The sequence below is a fragment of the Oryx dammah genome, unplaced genomic scaffold (assembly GCF_014754425.2).
Source record: "Oryx dammah isolate SB20612 unplaced genomic scaffold, SCBI_Odam_1.1 HiC_scaffold_3, whole genome shotgun sequence".
Classification (NCBI taxonomy): domain Eukaryota; kingdom Metazoa; phylum Chordata; class Mammalia; order Artiodactyla; family Bovidae; genus Oryx; species Oryx dammah.
This window is the reverse complement of record NW_024070187.1, coordinates 102235340-102252461: the sequence shown is the minus strand read 5'-3', so window position 1 is coordinate 102252461 and position 17122 is coordinate 102235340. Positions and strand designations below refer to the sequence as shown.

At 44.7% G+C, this 17122-nt stretch overlaps 1 protein-coding gene across 4 annotated transcripts in view; it reads left to right on the top strand.

Moving 5' to 3' along the window:
• EVC (EvC ciliary complex subunit 1) overlaps nt 1–17122 on the top strand; it is a 91999-nt gene that overhangs the window by 51124 nt on the left and 23753 nt on the right. For all 4 annotated transcript variants that reach the window (XM_040238359.1, XM_040238360.1, XM_040238357.1 and 1 more), the window contains exon 12: nt 5832–6044. In XM_040238359.1, coding sequence (XP_040094293.1) covers nt 5832–6044 — 213 coding nt within the window. The remainder of the gene's footprint in view (nt 1–5831; nt 6045–17122) is intronic.

Here is a 17122-nt window from a genome sequence, read left to right as displayed (position 1 = left end):
AGGCTGAGGCACCAAGGTCTGCCACCCCCACCCCCACCGCTCCCCCGCATCTGACCCCTCACACATGCTGAGAGAGAAGAACAGATTAATTCCAGTTCTGTTTCAGGCACAGAATGAATCAGCATCTCCCAAACGTAACATCTCAGTGTAAAGTGGAAGTGCTGTGTTTTGTGACCTGTCAGAGCATGTGACAATGATGCCAATGTGTCTCTGTCGAGGGAGCAGACAGGATCCGGCACGTTTGGGGAGTTTTTTTTAATTAGAAAGAGCCTCGTCTAGAGAACCATGTAGCTTTTACAAAGTTCACCTTTCTTGAATTTCAGTTCAGTTCAGTCGCTCAGTCACATCCTATTCTTTGTGACCCTGTGGACTGCAGCACGCCAGGCTTCCCTGTCCATCACCAACTCCCAGAACTTACTCAAACTCATGTCCATCAAGTCAGTGATGCCATCCAGCCATCTCATCCTCTGTCATCCCCTTCTCCCACCTTCAATCTTTCCCAGCATCAAGGTCTTTTCCAATGAGTCAGTTCTTCACATCAGGTGGCCAAAGTTTTGGAGTTTCAGCTTCAACATCAGTTTTTCCAATGAATATTCAGTTTCAGCTTCAACATCAGTCTTTCCAATCAATATTCAGGACTGATTTCCTTTAGGATGGACTGGTTAGTTCTCCTTGCAGTCTAAGGGACTCTCAAGAGTCTTCTCCAACATCACAGTTTAAAAGCATCAATTCTTCGGTGCTCAGCTTTCTTTATAGTCCAACTCTCACATCCATACATGACCACTGGAAAAACCATAGCCTTGACTAGATGGACCTTTGCTGGCAAAGTAATGTCTCTGCTTTTTAATATGCTGTCTAGGTTGGTCATAGCTTTTCTTCCAAGGAGCAAGTGTCTTTTAATTTCATGGCTGCAGTCACCATCTGCAGTGATTTTAGTTCTTGAATTTACAAATAGCATATTTTTGTAGTTTGACAATCACGAACCAAAAACAAAAAGGTATGTCTTAGTGTCCACAGCCACTGCTATGGGATGATAGATTCCAAGGTAGGAGAATCAAATGTTCAAAATCTGTCTCCTGCCTGGTAGGAAATTGGGATTTCCAGGGGCTGGAAGAAAATGTAAGTCACTCCCATATTATTAAACCATTTTTATTGTAAAATGTAACAGATACAAATAAATGGATAACACATAAACTTACAGGTTAGCGAATGATGATTAAAAACACATCTGTGTAACCTCTGTCCAGATCGAGAAAGAGATCTTGGCCAGGATCCCTGAACACCCCCCATACCTCCTCCCTGTCCCAGTCTCCTCCCTGCTCACAGGAGCCAGATCCTGGCTTACATGGAAATTCGGTCTTTGCTTTTATGGGAATGGGATTGTATAGCATGTTAGGTTTGCATTGCTCAACTTTGTATGGTGAGACAAGCTTTGTGCCTTGTGAGATTTCTCTGTATTGTCGTGTGCAGCAATATTCATTCTTCCTCACTCGTCTGTAGCATTTCACTGTATAAATACACCACCATTTATCCATCCTACTGTTGACGGACATTTATATAGCTTCTTATTTTAGACTGTCACACATTCTGCTGACAAGAACTTTCTTGTGGATGCTGTTTGATACACACATGCACCTATTTCTCCTGGGCTTATACCTAGGAGCAGGATTGTTGGATTCAAGAGTTATGTGCAGCTTCAATCTATATTCTATGAAGTTACTGACATAGCCCCCAATTTGATTAGCATTTTGAATTTATAGATCAAGTTGGTGAGGATGAATGTCTTTACAATATCAAATCTTCCAGTCTATAAACATGGTGTATCCCTGTCTTTATTTGTCTTATTAATTCTCTTTAATATTGCTTTGTAGTTTCTACCCTCAGGTGAAATGTTTGCTATAGATTTTTTCAGATTAAGGAAGCTTCCTTCCATTTCCTATTTTGCCAAGAGTGTTTCTTCTGCATGGAAGCTACAATTTGTGAAATACTTTTTTCTTCATTTATTCCCATAATTAACATTATACTTTTCTGCTTTATTTTATTAATGTGGCAAATTGTATTGATTTGGATAATGCCTGGTTCAGACAGTAAAGAATCTGCCTGCAGTGTGGGAGACCTGGGTTCAATCCCTGGGTTGGGAAGATGCCCTGGAGAAGGGAATGGCAACCCACTCCAGTGTTCTTGCCTGGAGAATCCCATGGACAGAGGAGCCCGGTGGGCTATAGTCCTTGGAGTTACAAAGAGTCAGACAGAGCTGAGTGACTGACACCATCATTTTTTTTCCTTAAGTGCATATAAATTTAGAAACTTTGCATCTTTCTGGCAAATTAAACCTTTTGATATTATGAACTGCTCCCCTTTGTCTCGAGAGGAGCTTTTTTCCCTAAAGACTGTTTTATCTGCTATTAATGTAGCAAAAAAGTGACCCTGTGTTTATTAGGTGCTAGTTATAGTCTCATTCATTCATTGTTAGAAAAATTCATATAAGAGCCTCATGGTTAGATCATGTGTGGTGAAGCCTGGCCACCAGGGTCCTATGGGTGAACTAACACAATTTATTTAACCTCCCTTTCACATGTACAGATGAAGCCTCAGTTTCCTCATCTGTAAATGTGTTTCATCAGTTTTGAGAGATTTCTCACCCACTGTCACTTCAAATATGACTTCTGTCTGAACTCTGCCTTCCTTCCTTCAGGGACTCCAGTTAAACATGTGGGACTTTCTTACGGTGTCTTTTAGCCTTCATCTTCTCTTGCATATTTTCCATCCTTTAGCCTCTCTTTACTTTGTCCTAGCTTTTCTCCTGATCTGTCTTCCTGTACGTATTCTCTCTTCAACTGCATTTAAACTGCAATGAAACCTTTGCATTGGGTTCCTATTATTAGACAGTGTTCTTCAATTCTAGAAGTTCTAATTTAAAAAAAAAAGACAACTAAATAGCATTACTTTTTGTAATCTCCAGGTCTTTGCTTTAAGGTTTAAGAGTGGCTTTTAAAATCAGAAGCATAGTGAGCATCAGCTCTGAAGTCTGTGAACTGTGCTCCCCAGCCTGTGGGTTTGCATGTCTGTTGTTTGTGTAGCTCTTTGGACATGGTCTTGTCTCCTCGTGTACTCTCCTTGTATTCTCGTCTCCTTTTGTGCTCTTTGTGCACTCATGTATTTTTCACTGTTTGTCTTATCTCAGATTTGTACATTGTTTATAAAAATATTTTCAGGCATACAGTGATGTTCTCCTTCTCCAAAGAAGATTTTTTTCCTTTGCTTCTGCCAGATGACTGGGTCTCAAATGATCTAGAATCCCCTTCATTCAAGGCCTAAACTTGAAATACACTGGGCCACCCACATGAACGGACTCCAGGTTGCTGTGTGTTTAAACCTATCAGATCTGATTTCCTTCCGTTTCACTCATGTTTCTGTATTGCAGCTTTTGGGTTCCCAATCCTTGGTGTGAATGATTTACCCAGGCCCCAACTCACGGTGAGCCATGAGCTGCACCTTCTGTGCCTTCAACTACCGGAGGCTATCCAGGGTCCATCAGCTGTTCAGGCATATCCCTTGGATTGACCTACACCCTGTATATAAATGCAGCCCAAAGGCTGGGCATGCTTCTCTGATGCCATCTTCTCCCAGACCTTGGACTCTACACTCTACACTTCCTTGTTAGCTCTTTGGGACTTTTATGATGGTTTAATAAACATTTTGTCCAGCTTTTTAAAAACATTCATCCTCAGTGGGAAAAACTTTCAAATTACCTGCTTGGCCACTATCAGAAGTAGGATCTCTAAGTCTTCTAAAAGGATGTGGATCCCTTATGCCCCTGTCATGGACACTTTATTCCAAAGTTCAGTTTGGCCATGGGCTTTTTAGACCATGGTAGTCACTGAGTTTGGGCTTCCCAGGTGTCTCAGTGGTAAAGAATCCACCTGCAAATGCAGGGGATGCTGGAGACTCAGGTTCAATCCCTGGGTCAGAAAGATCCTCTGGAGGGGGAAATGGCAACCCACTCCAGTATTCTTGCCTGGATAATCCCATGGACAGAGAAGCCTGGGGGCTACAGTCCATAGGGTCACAAAGAGTCAGACATGACTGAGCATGCACACACGGTCATTGGGTTTAATTAACACAGAGTTAAATTTAACTTATATTCATTGAGCCCACCAAGTATGAGCTAGGTACACCAGATGAGATGCTAAGAATTTTTTTCCAAAAAAAAGAAAAAAACAATTATCCTCATACCATACAACTTAAGAGCATGAGTCCAATAGTCCAGTAGTCAGAATCTACCCTCTACAAATGTCCAGCTACTTCTCTTCTCTGGGTCTTATTTTTCTTGTCTATAAAACAATGGTAATTATAATGGAACATCTACATTGGACTATTGGATGAATGATATTATGCAAGAAATGTGTTTATGACACTCTGGCACACAGTAAGAATTCATAATTATTAACAATTTAAATATTATTACCTGATATTTGCCAGGTACTCTTCTAGGCGCTATAGGTGCTAAAGTAATAAGACTTTGTTCTTGAGAAACCTCATGGTCTAGTCCATGAAAAGGATAATCAAACAACTAATGGCCACAAAAAGCCCTGAGGTCAGGAGGCCTCTCTGAAGGGGAGACCTGAAATAGAATTTGGAGCACATGTAGGGAGTTCCTAGATGGAGAAGGGGAAATGGGCATTCTGTCTCCTGTTGGTGTGTGATGCATTCAGAAACTGCAGTCAGGTGGTTGGTCTGGGAGGATGTGAGACGTAGGTGCAGAGTATGATGCAGCCACTCTCAGGCAGTTGTGGTCCAGGAGGACTGACAGATGAATTGTAGTTTTGATGCCCTGGTGGGGCTAACCAAAGAGCTGCAGGAGCCCAGGGTCAGAAATGCCCTTGTTAGTCTGAGTGGCCCAGGCAAGGCTTCACAGAGAAGGGATTTTTTTGTAGGGGTTTTGCAGGATGAAGAGGAGTCCATTTCAGATGTGCAAGTGCCTGGAGGTGGGGCAAAGTGTAGAGGCTTGAAAAGTATCTGTATAATGAAACATGCAATGAGATGTCATTTATGTGAATTAACAGGCACACCAAAAGCCACGTTTGTGGACATCACATATAGTGAAAGTATAGACATCTAAATTGGAGACAGAGATGCTGAATTCATGGGAATGGCTGAATTCATGAGGAGGCTAGGTGGGAGGGGAAAAAGAATTACGGAGGGAACTTAAAGGGTTCCAACTTAACCTGCAGGTTTTAGTGTTTTTAATCTGGGGGGAAAAAGAAAACTGAATGGTGGATTCAGAATGTTTAATATATTATTATCTATATGCTTTTATTTTTCACAATTAAAAAGATACATTTTTAGAGAGAGAATGGAGTGGGGAAGGTGGGATCAAGGAGCAGAATGGTGAGTAACGAGTCAGGACTGCCTTGAAGCCCTGCTAGGTAATTCTGATTGCAATGGAAAGAGAAGCCCTCCAAGGTATTTGAACTGGAAATGAAAGGGCTGTGCTTCTGCAAATAACTCACCTAAATGTGGAGGATGGAGGGAGGCAGGGAGACCAGGGAGAGCCTGTGAACATAATCTGGATGGAGGTTTAGAGGAGATGCCGGTGAGTAAGGGCTCACTGGATCAGGGGGGCAGGTCTGGGGCTTGACTGGGTGCGGGTGAGAGAACTGGAAGGCAGCCAAGACTTTGTGTGTGCTTGTGCGCATGCGCATTTGCCCATACGTGTGTGACTCGACAATTCCCTTCGCTGGATTGCCTCTGGGTCTTGTGGGGAGACCTTGGCCCTGCCCAGGGTGAGACCATGACTTGTAACTCCGTCTTGTGGCTCTCGGCTTCAGGAGCTGTACTGCAGCACCATGGAAACGTTCCGGAAGTTCGCGGACATCCTGTTCCTGCAGACGCTCCCCTGTGTGACCGACCTCTCCCAGGCAGAGTGTGAATACCTGAGGCAGGAGGCCCTGGAGAACTCGACTCTGCAGCTGGAGAAGTCGGACCGCTTCCGGAGCCAGCAGTGGAAACTCTTCCAGGATCTCCTAGAGCAGGAAAAGCAGGTGCAGCATTTTGTAAAACTAGGTCTAGAATCTGCGTTTTTCATTAACTTTTGAAGGATTAATGAGGCATTTCTTTCACTGAGCATCCCCGAGTGCCTGTGCTGAGTGTTGTACCAAGATTCTGGTTGCCAGCCTTTCACAACGGCCAGCCGGGTGGGCTGGGATGGGAAGAGGAGAAGAGAGCAGACCTCTCCTCTCCCAGTGTAGGAAGTCAGGAGATGATGCCCAGAATCTGTTCTTTAGAACAACAGAAGTAAATTACTAAGGGAGTGGACTGAGGTAGGGGTGGGAGGGGCTGCACACAGGGGACTCCTATTTCAGTGAAAGTCTATTTCATCATTAAAACGGTACATTGGCCACCTGATGCGAAGAACTGACTCATTGGAAAAGACCCTGACATTGGGAGGAGAAGAGGGCCACAGACCATGAGATGGTTGGATGTCATCACCGACTCAATGGACATGAGTTTGAGCAAACTCCAGAGATAGTGAAGGATAGGGAAGCCTGGTATGCTGCAGTCTATGGGGTCGCAAAGAGTCAGACACAACTGAGCAACTGAACAACAATATGTGTGGTAGGCAGAATAATGCCCCCACATCCTAATCCCCAGAACCTGTGAATATGTTACCTAACAGGACAAAGGGGACCTTGCCGATGCAATTAAATTAAGGATTTGGGGACATGAAGTTTATTCTGAATTATCTGAGTGGCCAGTGTAATCACAAGGGTCCTTTTAAGAGGGAAGGAAGAGGGTCAGAGTCAGAGGAGATGTGATGTCCTGGGCAGAGGCTAGAAGGATGTGGGCATCAGCCAAGGAATGGGAGTGCCCTCAAGGAGCTGGAAAAGGCAAGGAACAGATTTCACCCCTATCCGAGAGCCTCCAGGAGGAAAACAGTCCTGTTCCTTTCATTCCAAACTCACCTCCAGAACTGTAAGGTACTAAATTTGTTTGAAGCCACAGAGTTTGTGGTGCTGTGTTATAACAGCCATAGGAAGCTAATATACATCAATTTTATTTTTTAAAAAATTAAAACTGTCAGATTTTCAAATATGACACATGAAAATGCCCCCATTTCGCTTCTTTCTTGCTTTCCTGCATGCTAGAGGCTGCAAAACTAACGTGCTCAATATCCCAGTTTCTAGAAGTGGCCTCGTTGACGGAGTTCTAGCCTATGAGACAAGGTGGGATACCTGCAGGGAGCTTCTGTTCACTAATACAAAGGTCACGTGTTGCTAAGAAACATCTTCCTCTTTAGCATTTCCTGTTCTTCCTGCCCAAAGCAGTTACAGGAGGACTGGAGGACTTCTGGCCTTCCTTTGACTTAGAGACAAGATGAAGGAGGGTGGGGCAGAGAGCCGGACTGTCCCAGCCCTGGACTGCCCATCTCTAGGTACTTGTTATGAGAAACACCGTGTCTTTTTCCGTTGAGTGTTCAGTTAGTTACAAAAAACCCTCAATGTATGTATCTGATAGAAATTTTCTAAAGAAAATAGGGTGAGCTGTCCAAACTACCAAAAAGTAAATGGAAGCACTGTGCAAACACAGGGCCTTTCTCTGTGGGTGGGCACAGGTCTAGGTGCCTGCCTGTCCGGTTTATTAGATCTCCTGCTAGTTAATTTCAGTCTGCCGTCAGCTGCATCTGTTATCCTATGACCGGTCGTTGTCTCCTGCATATGTGGCTGGTACGTCCTAAAGGGCAGTAGCCCTGATTTTCTTATTTCACTTCCTTATTCAAAACCCACTAGCTGGGACATGGCAAATGCTCAAAAAAACTTCACTGCATTTCCCGGGATAATATGCAGCTTTGGAAGTTAGCACAGGATCACAAGGGGATGTACATGAAGCTGAATTCCTCCAGATCATACCAATCCTGGATCCCAGGCCGTATCATTTGCCATCTCTGGGGAAGCAGGGGGAAACCTGGGCCTCCGCGGTTTGGAAAGCCCACCAGATGAATCTAAAGTGCCTCTGATGTTGGCTCGCCAAGTGGGAGGGTCAGGCCTTTTAGAGACAATTGTGGTTTGCAGACAGTCTTCTAACCTTGGAAGCTGAATGCCTGCATTTGAAACAGAGTAGCCCAATGGCACCCCACTCCAGTACTCTTGCCTGGAAAGTCCCATGGACAGAGGAGCCGGGTAGGCTGCAGTCCATGGGGTCGCAAAGAGTCGGCACGACTGAGCGACTTCACTTTTGCTTTTCACTTTCATGCATTGGAGAAGGCGATGGCACCCCACTCCAGGATTCTTGCCTGGAGAATCCCAGAGACAGAGGAGCCTAGTGGGCTGCTGTCTATGGGGTCGCACAGAGTCGGGCACGACTGAAGCGACTCAGCAGCAGCAGCAGCAGCAGCAGCCCCATTAATGGGACCCCCTGGTGGCTCAGTGGTAAAGAATCCACCTGCCAATGCAGGAGGTGCTGGAGAAATGGCTTCGACCCCTGGGTCGGGAAGATTCCCTGGAGAAGGGCATAGCAACTCACTCCAGTATTCTTGCCTAGAGACAGAGGAACTTGGCGGGCTATGATCCATAGGGTCTCAAAGAGTCAGACATGACTGAAGCGACTTGGCACGCATGCACACAACCCCATTAATGGGCTTCCCTGGTGGCTCAGTGGTAAAGAATCCACCTGCCAACACTGGAGATGCAGGTTCAGTCCCTGGGTCAGGAAGATCCCCTGGAGAAGGAAATGGCAACCCACTCCAGTATTCTTGCCTGGAGAATTCCATGGACAGAGGAGCCTGGCAGGCTACAGTCCATGGGGTCACAAAAGAGCTGGATGTGACTTAGCGACCAAAAACAATGGCATTAATGGCCTGAGTGACTTTAGCCAGTTAGCTGACCTCCCACAACTCTGTCACTTTGTACAACTTACTGAATTTCTCTGAATCGCAGCTTTCATGTAAAAAATATGTATCAAAATACCCTACATGGTTGCTGCAAGATAACACAGGCAAATGCAGGCTAAGACCCTTTGCACTGTATCTGTTTAATCACTTTATAACATTGATATTGAAAAAATTCCAGAATTTCAGTTCTGATATATTATTAGGCAAAGTCTCATGATTCATCCAGAAACCTCCAGTTATGAATCTTTTATTTTAAGCAGATATCAGAGAGTACCTAGATTCTGGGTTTTGTTTTTTATTCATTTACTTTGTGAGCATATGCATATATGTGAATTTCCCTGTGCTTATGCAGAAGTATTTTGAGAGGAGTTTTGCATTCAAGAAGCAAACAGGAGGGTTAATGACCTCATCAACTGATTAAATAAATATGACCCAAGACTGCTTTCTCAAAATGTGTATGGCAAAATTAATTTACTGATTGATTGTCTAATTGCCTTAAATTACTATAGATATTTAGGGATCCATATTCTCTCCCACTTTCCATATTTCCTTGTTGATGATGAAAATGAGAGATGAACTTTCTGTGGTCGAGATGAATATTTAGTCATGAGAAGAAAAGGACTGACAAAACTCTTCATGGAAAATCAAACACACACCTAGACTATAAAATTCATTTTCCACCTATTTTCTAGGTAAAAGGTCTTCGTGATTTCATACCTCATTGCTCAGAGAAATTGTTAAATATTGTGGATTTTGTTAGTTACACAATTAGAATAGGATATAGGATCAGTTTAGTTCAGTTCAGTCGCTCAGTCGTGTCTGACTCTATGCAACCCCATGAATAGAAGTACACCAGGCCTCCCTGTCCATCACCAACTCCTGGAGTTCACTCAAACTCACGTCCATCAAGTCAGTGATGCCATCCAGCCATCTCATCCTCTGTCGTCCCCTTCTCCTGCTGCCCCCAATCCTTCCCAGCATCAGAGTCTTTTCCAATGAGTCAACTCTTCGCATGAGATGGCCAAAATATTGGAGTTTCAGCCTCAGCATCAGTCCTTCCAATGAATACCCAGGACTGATCTCCTTTAGGATGGACTGATTGGATCTCCTTGCAGGCCAAGGCACTATCAAGAGTCTTCTCCAGCACCACAGTTCAAAAGCATCAATTCTTTGGCACTCAGCTTTCTTCACAGTCCAACTGTCACATCCATACATGACCACTGGAAAAACCATAGCCTCGACTAGACAGACCTTTGTTGGCAAAGTACTATCTCTGCTTTTTAATATACTGTCTAGGTTGGTCATAACTTTCCTTCCAAGGAGTAAGCGTCTTTTAATTTCATGGCTGCAGTCACCATCTGCAGTGATTTGGGAGCCCAAAAAAATAAAGTCTGACACTGTTTCCACTGTTTCCCCATCTGTTCTCCATGAAGTGATGGGACCAGATACCATGATCTTTGTTTTCTGAATGTTGAGCTTTAAGCCAACTTTTTCACTCTCCTCTTTCACTTTCATCAATAGGCTTTTTAGCTCCTCTTCACTTTCTGCCATAAGGGTGGTGTCATCTACATATCTGAGGTGATTGATATTTCTCCCGGCAATCTTGATTCCAGCTTGTGCTTCATCCAGCCCAGCATTTCTCATGATGTACTCTGCATAGAAGTTAAATAAGCAGAGTGACAATATACAGCCTTGACGCACTCCTTTTCCTATTTGGAACCAGTCTGTTGTTCCATGTCCAGTTCTAACTGTTGCTTCCTGACCTGCATATATAGGTTTCTCAAGAGGCAGGTCAGGTGGTCTGGTATTCCCATCTCTCGGAATTTTCCACAGTTTATTTTGATCCACACAGTCAAAGGCTTTGGCATAGTCAATAAAGCAGAAATAGATGTTTTTCTGGAACTCTCTTGCTTTTTTCATGATCCAGCAGATGTTGGTAATTTTATCTCTGGTTCCTCTGCCTTTTCTAAAACCAGCTTGAACATCAGGGAGCTCACGGTTCACATATTGCTGAAGACTGGCTTGGAGAATTTTGAGCATTACTTTACTAGTGTGTGAGATGAGTACAATTGTGTGGTAGTTGTGTGGTAGTTGATGGACAGGGAGGCCTGGCGTGCTGTGATTCATGGGGTCACAAGGAGTCGGACACAACTGAGCAACTGAACTGAACTGAACTTGAGCATTCTTTGGCATTGCCTTTCTTTTGGATTGGAATGAAAACTGACCTTTTCCAGTCCTGTGGCCACTGTTGAGTTTTCCAAATTTGCTGACATATTGAGTGCAGCACTTTCACAGCATCATCTTTCAGGATTTGAAATAGCTCAACTGGAATTCCATCACCTCCACTAGCTTTGTTCGTAGTGATGCTTTTTAAGGCCCACTTGACTTCACATTCCAGGACATCTGGCTCTAGGTGAGTGATCACACCATCATGATTTTCTTGGTCATGAAGATCTTTTTTGTACAGTTCTTCTGTATGTTCTTGCCGCCTCTTCTTAATATCTTCTGCTTTTGTTAGGTCCATAACATTTCTGTCTTTTATCTAGCCCATCTTTGCATGAAATGTTCCCTTGCTGCTGCTAAGTCACTTCAGTTGTGTCCGACTCTGTGCGACCCCATAGACAGCAGCCCACCAGGCTTCCCCGTCCCTGGGACTCTCCAAGCAAGAACTGGAGTGAGCTGCCATTTCCTTCTCCAATGTATGAAATGTTCCCTTGGTATCTCTAATTTTCTTGAAGAGATCTCTAGTCTTTCCCATTCCGTTGTTTTCCTCTATTTCTTTGCATTGATCACTGAGGAAGGCTTTCTTATCTCTCCTTGCTATTCTTTGGAACCCTGCATTCAGATGCTTATATCTTTCCTTTTCTCCTTTGCTTTTCGCTTCTCTTCTTTTCACAGCTATTTGTAAGGCCTCCCCAGACAGCCATTTTGCTTTTTTGCATTTCTTTTCCATGGGTATGGTCTTGATCCCTGTCTCCTGTACAATGTCACAAACTTCCGTCCATAGTTCTTAAGGTACTCTGTCTATCAGATCTAGTCCCTTAAATCTATTTCTTACTTCCACTGTATAATCATAAGGGATTTGATTTAGGTCATACCTGAATGGTCTAGTGGTTTTCCCTACTTTCTTCATTTTGAGTCTGAATTTGGCAACAAGGAGTTCATGATTGGAGCCACAGTCAGCTCCTGGTCTTGTTTTTGCTGACTGTATAGAGCTTCTCCATCTTTGGCTGCAAAGAATATAATCAATCTGATTTCGGTGTTGACCATTTGGTGATGTCCATGTGTAGAGTCTTCTCTTGTGTTGTTGGAAGAGAGTGTTTGCTATGACCAGTGTATTCTCTTAGCAAAACTCTATTAGCCTTTGCCCTGCTTCATTCTGTATTCCAAGGCCAAATTTGCCTGTTACTCCAGGTGTTTCTTGACTTCCTACTTTTGCATTCCAGCCCCCTATAATGAAAAGGACATCTTTTTGGAGTGTTAGTCCTAAAAGATCTTGTAGGTCTTCATAGAACCATTCAACTTCAGCTTCTTCAGCAATACTGGTTGGGGCATAGGCTTGGATTACGGTGATATTGAATGATTTGCCTTGGAAACGAACAGAGATCATTCTGTCATTTTTGAGATTGCATCCAAGTATTGCATTTCAGACTCTTTTGTTGACCATGATGTCTACTCCATTTCTTCTAAGGGATTCCTGCCCACAGTAGTAGATATAATGGTCATCTGAGTTAAATTCACCCATTCCAGTCCATTTTCATTCGCTGATTCCTAGAATGTCGACGTTCACTCTTGCCATCTCCTGTTTGACCTCTTCCAATTTGCCTTGATTCATGGACCTGACATTCCAGGTTCCTATGCAATATTGCTCTTTACAGCATCAGACCTTGCTTCTATCACCAATCACATCCACAGCTGGGTATTGTTGTTGCTTTGGTTCCATCCCTTCATTCTTTCTGGAGTTATTTCTCCACTGATCTCCAGTAGCGTGTTGGGCATCTACCGACCTGGGGAGTTGCCCTTTCAGTATCCTCTCATTTTGCCTTTTAATACTGTTCATGGGGTTCTCAAGGCAAGAATACTGAAGTGGTTTGCCATTCCCTTCTCCAGTGGACCACGTTCTGTCAGACCTCTCCACCATGACCTGTCCATCTTGGGTGGCCTCACATGGCATGGCTTAGCTTCATTGAGTTAGACAAGGCTGTGGTCCATGTGACCAGATTGGCTAATTTTCTGTGATTATGGTTTCAGTGTGTCTGCCCTCTGATGCCCTCTCCATCTTACTTGGGTTTCTATTACATTGGACGTGGGGTATCTCAAAGCACAGCCACTGCTCCTTACCTTGGATGAGGTCGCCCCTCTTGACCTTGAACATGGAGTAGCTCCTCTTGGCCCTCCTGCTCCCGTAGCCACCTCTCCTTGAACGTGGGGTTGCTCCTTGAATGTGGGGTTGCTCCTCTCGGCCGCTGCCCCTAACCTAGTGGTCCTCAAAGTGTGATCCATTCTAATGCAGGTGTGGGGGCTTCTCCCCAGTCTGCTGGGTTAGGCCGAGAGATGCCTGACATCCCCTCAAAGATGTCCTCATCCTATTTCCCAAAAGCTGTGAATGTTACCTTATGTGGCAAAGGAAATTTGCAGATGGGAAGTAAGTTAAGAATCTTGAAAAGGGGAGATTATCCTCAATGTGCAGGTGGACCCAAGGTAATTGTTGCTGTGGGGTGCATCATTTGCAAATGTCTCCCATTCAGTGGGCAGCCTTTCCATTTTGTTGATAGTTTCCTTCAGTGTGCAGAATCTTTTTAGTTTCATTTAGTCGCATTTGCTCATTTTTGCTTTCATTTCCTTTGCCTGAGGAGACATGAGCGGGTGGTGATGCTCAGTCATGTCTGGCTCTTTGTGACCCCATGGACCATAATCTCCCAGGCTCCTCTGTCTGTGGAATTTTCCAAGCAAGTATACTAGAGTGGGTTGCCATTTCCTCCTCCAGGGGATCGTCCCAACCCAGGGATCGAACCCAAATCTCCTGGTTGGAAGGTAGATTCTTTAACACTGACCCACCTGGGAAGCCCCCTGAGAAGACATATCTAAAAAATATTACTAAGACTACTGGTGAGTGAGGCTGGTCTTGGGGCTAGTACGGGGCCACTGGTTGGTGGGCAGGGTCAGGTCCTGGGCCAGCTGGAGGCTCTATGGGTCCTAAGGCAGTTGGCCTGCTGGTGGGTGGGCTTGTGTCCTTGCCTGGCTAGCTGCTTCACCTGAGGTGCCGCAGTACTGGTGCTGACAGGCTGGTGGGCGAGGCTGGACCCCTGTGCTAATAAGCCAAAGCAGGGATTCAGAAAGAGTGCTTCCGAGCATGTGTCTTCATGGTAGAAAGTGTTAGTTGCTCAGTCGTGTCCGACTCTCTGTGACCCCATGGACTGTAGCTTACCAGGCTCCTCTATCCGTGGGATTCTCCAGGCAAGAATAGTGGAGTGGATCCCAGGGGATCTTCCCGACCTGGGTCTCCCCCATTGCAGACAGATTCTTCACCACTTTCAAGGCAGAAAGAGCTCCCCCAAATGGCTGCTGCCAGTGCTTCTGTCCCCAGATGGATCTCTGGTTGCCTCCTGCCCCTCTGGGAGGCTCTCTAATATCAACAGGTAGATCTGACCCAGGGTTCTTTCAAATGACTACTTCTGCCCTGGTTCCTGGACCTCGTGAGATTTTGTGTGCAGCCTTTGAGGATGGATCTCTGTTTCTGATGATCATTTGGCTCTCCCGAATATAAGCCCTGCAGATCTTCAAAGCCAAACATTCTTAGAGTTCATCTTCATAGTGCAAGACCCCTGGGCTGGGGAGCTTTGGACCCCTCACTGTGTGGGAAGAACCAATGCAACAGTAATTATCCTCCATTTGGGGGTTCCCCACCTGTAATTATGGGACTTGACTATACGCTGACCCGATCCTTTTGACCCTTCTCATTGTGGTTTCTTCTTCTTTTTTGATCTGGTGTTTTTTCAATTGGAATATAACTGCATTACAATGCTGTCTTAGTTTCTGCTGTACGATAATGTGAATCAGCCATATAGGTATTCATATATCTCCTCCCTTTGAGCCTCTCATCCCCTCCCCATTCTACTCTAGGTCATCACAGCTGAACTCTGTGTGCTGTACAGGAACTTCCCATTCATCTTTATACTGTTGGTTGTAGATTTTTTTCTGCTGCTCTTCAGGTCATTCTCATCAATAGTTGCTCTATGAATAGTTGTAATTTTGATGTGCCCGTGGGAGGAGGTGAGCTCAGGGTCTTCCTATTCTGCCATCTTGACCCCTCCCTGCTCCAGAGGGAACGTATATCCCATTCATTTTTAAGATGCAGATTTAGTTACATTTTAACATCTCTAAAACTGAGATCTTCTTAATTTAATTGGCAGTGATTTTTCTCTCTGCATGGGACCTAAAATAACTGCATTTCATAACCACCTGCACATTAGACTTGATAAAAGATACTATGTCAAATCAATTCATTTCTGTGCTCATTTCATGCAGCGTAAAAGCCAGAGTCCTTATCCTGCCCTGCACGGCCCCACATGTCAGGAGCTGACCTCCTCCCTCTCTCTCCTCCCTGTCTCCCTTCTCACTCCACTCTAGCCTCCCTGGTATCCTTGTATGCCTCTAGCTCCCCAGCGTTCCTGCCTCATTTGTCCTTCTTAAGAACTTTCTCCCAAGCTACCTTCACCCCAAGACCTTCTCTGACTGCTTTTAAACCTGCAGTGCCTCCCTCCCCCATAGCACGCCGGGTGTTTGCCTAAGGTGTTGATTTCACTTCCTGGCTCACTTATAAACCTACCCCCTTTATAGGAGGGCTTCCCTGGTGGCTCAGATGGTAAAGAGTCTGGCTGCAGTGCAGGAGACTTGGGTTCAAGCCCTGGGTCAGGAAGATCCCCTGGAGAAGGAAATGGCAACCCACTCCAGTATTCTTGCCTGGAAAATCCTGGAGGAGCCTAATGGGCTATAGTCCATGGGGTCGCAAAGAGTCAGACACGACTGAGTGACTTCACTTTCCTTCTTTCTTTTCCTTTATAGGAGAATGTTCCAAAACCCCCAACACGTACCAGGCATGTGCTGACTGCCGGTTCCTTTTCCCTTTCTCTCCTTAGTAGATGAAACTTTGAAACAACAGTAACCATATTGGAAACCACAAATGACCCAGTAGCACTTAACAGGGTCAACACTCTAGCCCAGGGAAGCAGCTCTTTGCTTCTAAATTCAAACATTCATGAACTTGCCTTCAACAATATTAAAGAAATGGTGTAACCCCTTTGGGCACCATCTGGTTGGATGATCTCTGTACTCCTGACCATCTTTGGATCCTGTTACTAGCTTTATCTGTCTTCTCTAAATGCACATCAAAAACCCCCATGTACTTTAGTGACAATGTTAATTTATTTTTTAGGGAATCTAGACTGTGTTGAATTTACTAGAGTGTTCTGGTTTCCTAAGCACTTTGACAGGTTATTGTAGAGTTCTCACAAAACACATCAGAGACTGGCTTTAACAAGTAGTTCTGGGTAACATAGTGTGATTTTGTGTGATTAAGTGTAAGTGCTTTAAATTACAAGGCCCAGAGAACTGAAGCCTAAGCTGCTTACTCATACTCAAAGCCTCCGTGAAAATGAAAGTGTTAGTTGCTCAGTCATGGTTGACTCTTTGCGACCCCATGGACTGTAGCCTGCCAGGCTCCTCTGCCCATGGGATTCTCCAGGTAAGAATACTGGAGTGGGTTGCCACCTTTTCCAGTGATCTTCCTGACCCAGGGATTGAACCCAGGTCTCCCGCATTGCAGGCTGAGTCACCAGGGAAGCCTCCGTGCTTTGTCCCTATTCTGCATGCAGCGGGGCCATCTCCAGAGAAACACTACAGATGTAGGGGAGGGGAAAGAGTCTCACCTTAAAGACAGAGCCCTCGGTGTAACACAGTCTAACTGCATGTTGCTAAGGGCTGGTTTCTCCTGGTTATATGAGTGAGCTAGGGAGGTGCATGGTGGACCTAGAAAACATTCGAGCTTTGGAGACAGACAGACTTAGGTTTGAGTTTCTGCTATTCTTTTTAGTGCATCAGTTGTGTGGCCTGGGACCTCACAAGATGTTCACAGACAAAGCCACACTGGAGATGAGCTAACATCCAGAATTACGAAACACACAGGGAACAAACTGCTGTAAGTGAGAGCCAGCACATACAGCAAGCACCAAG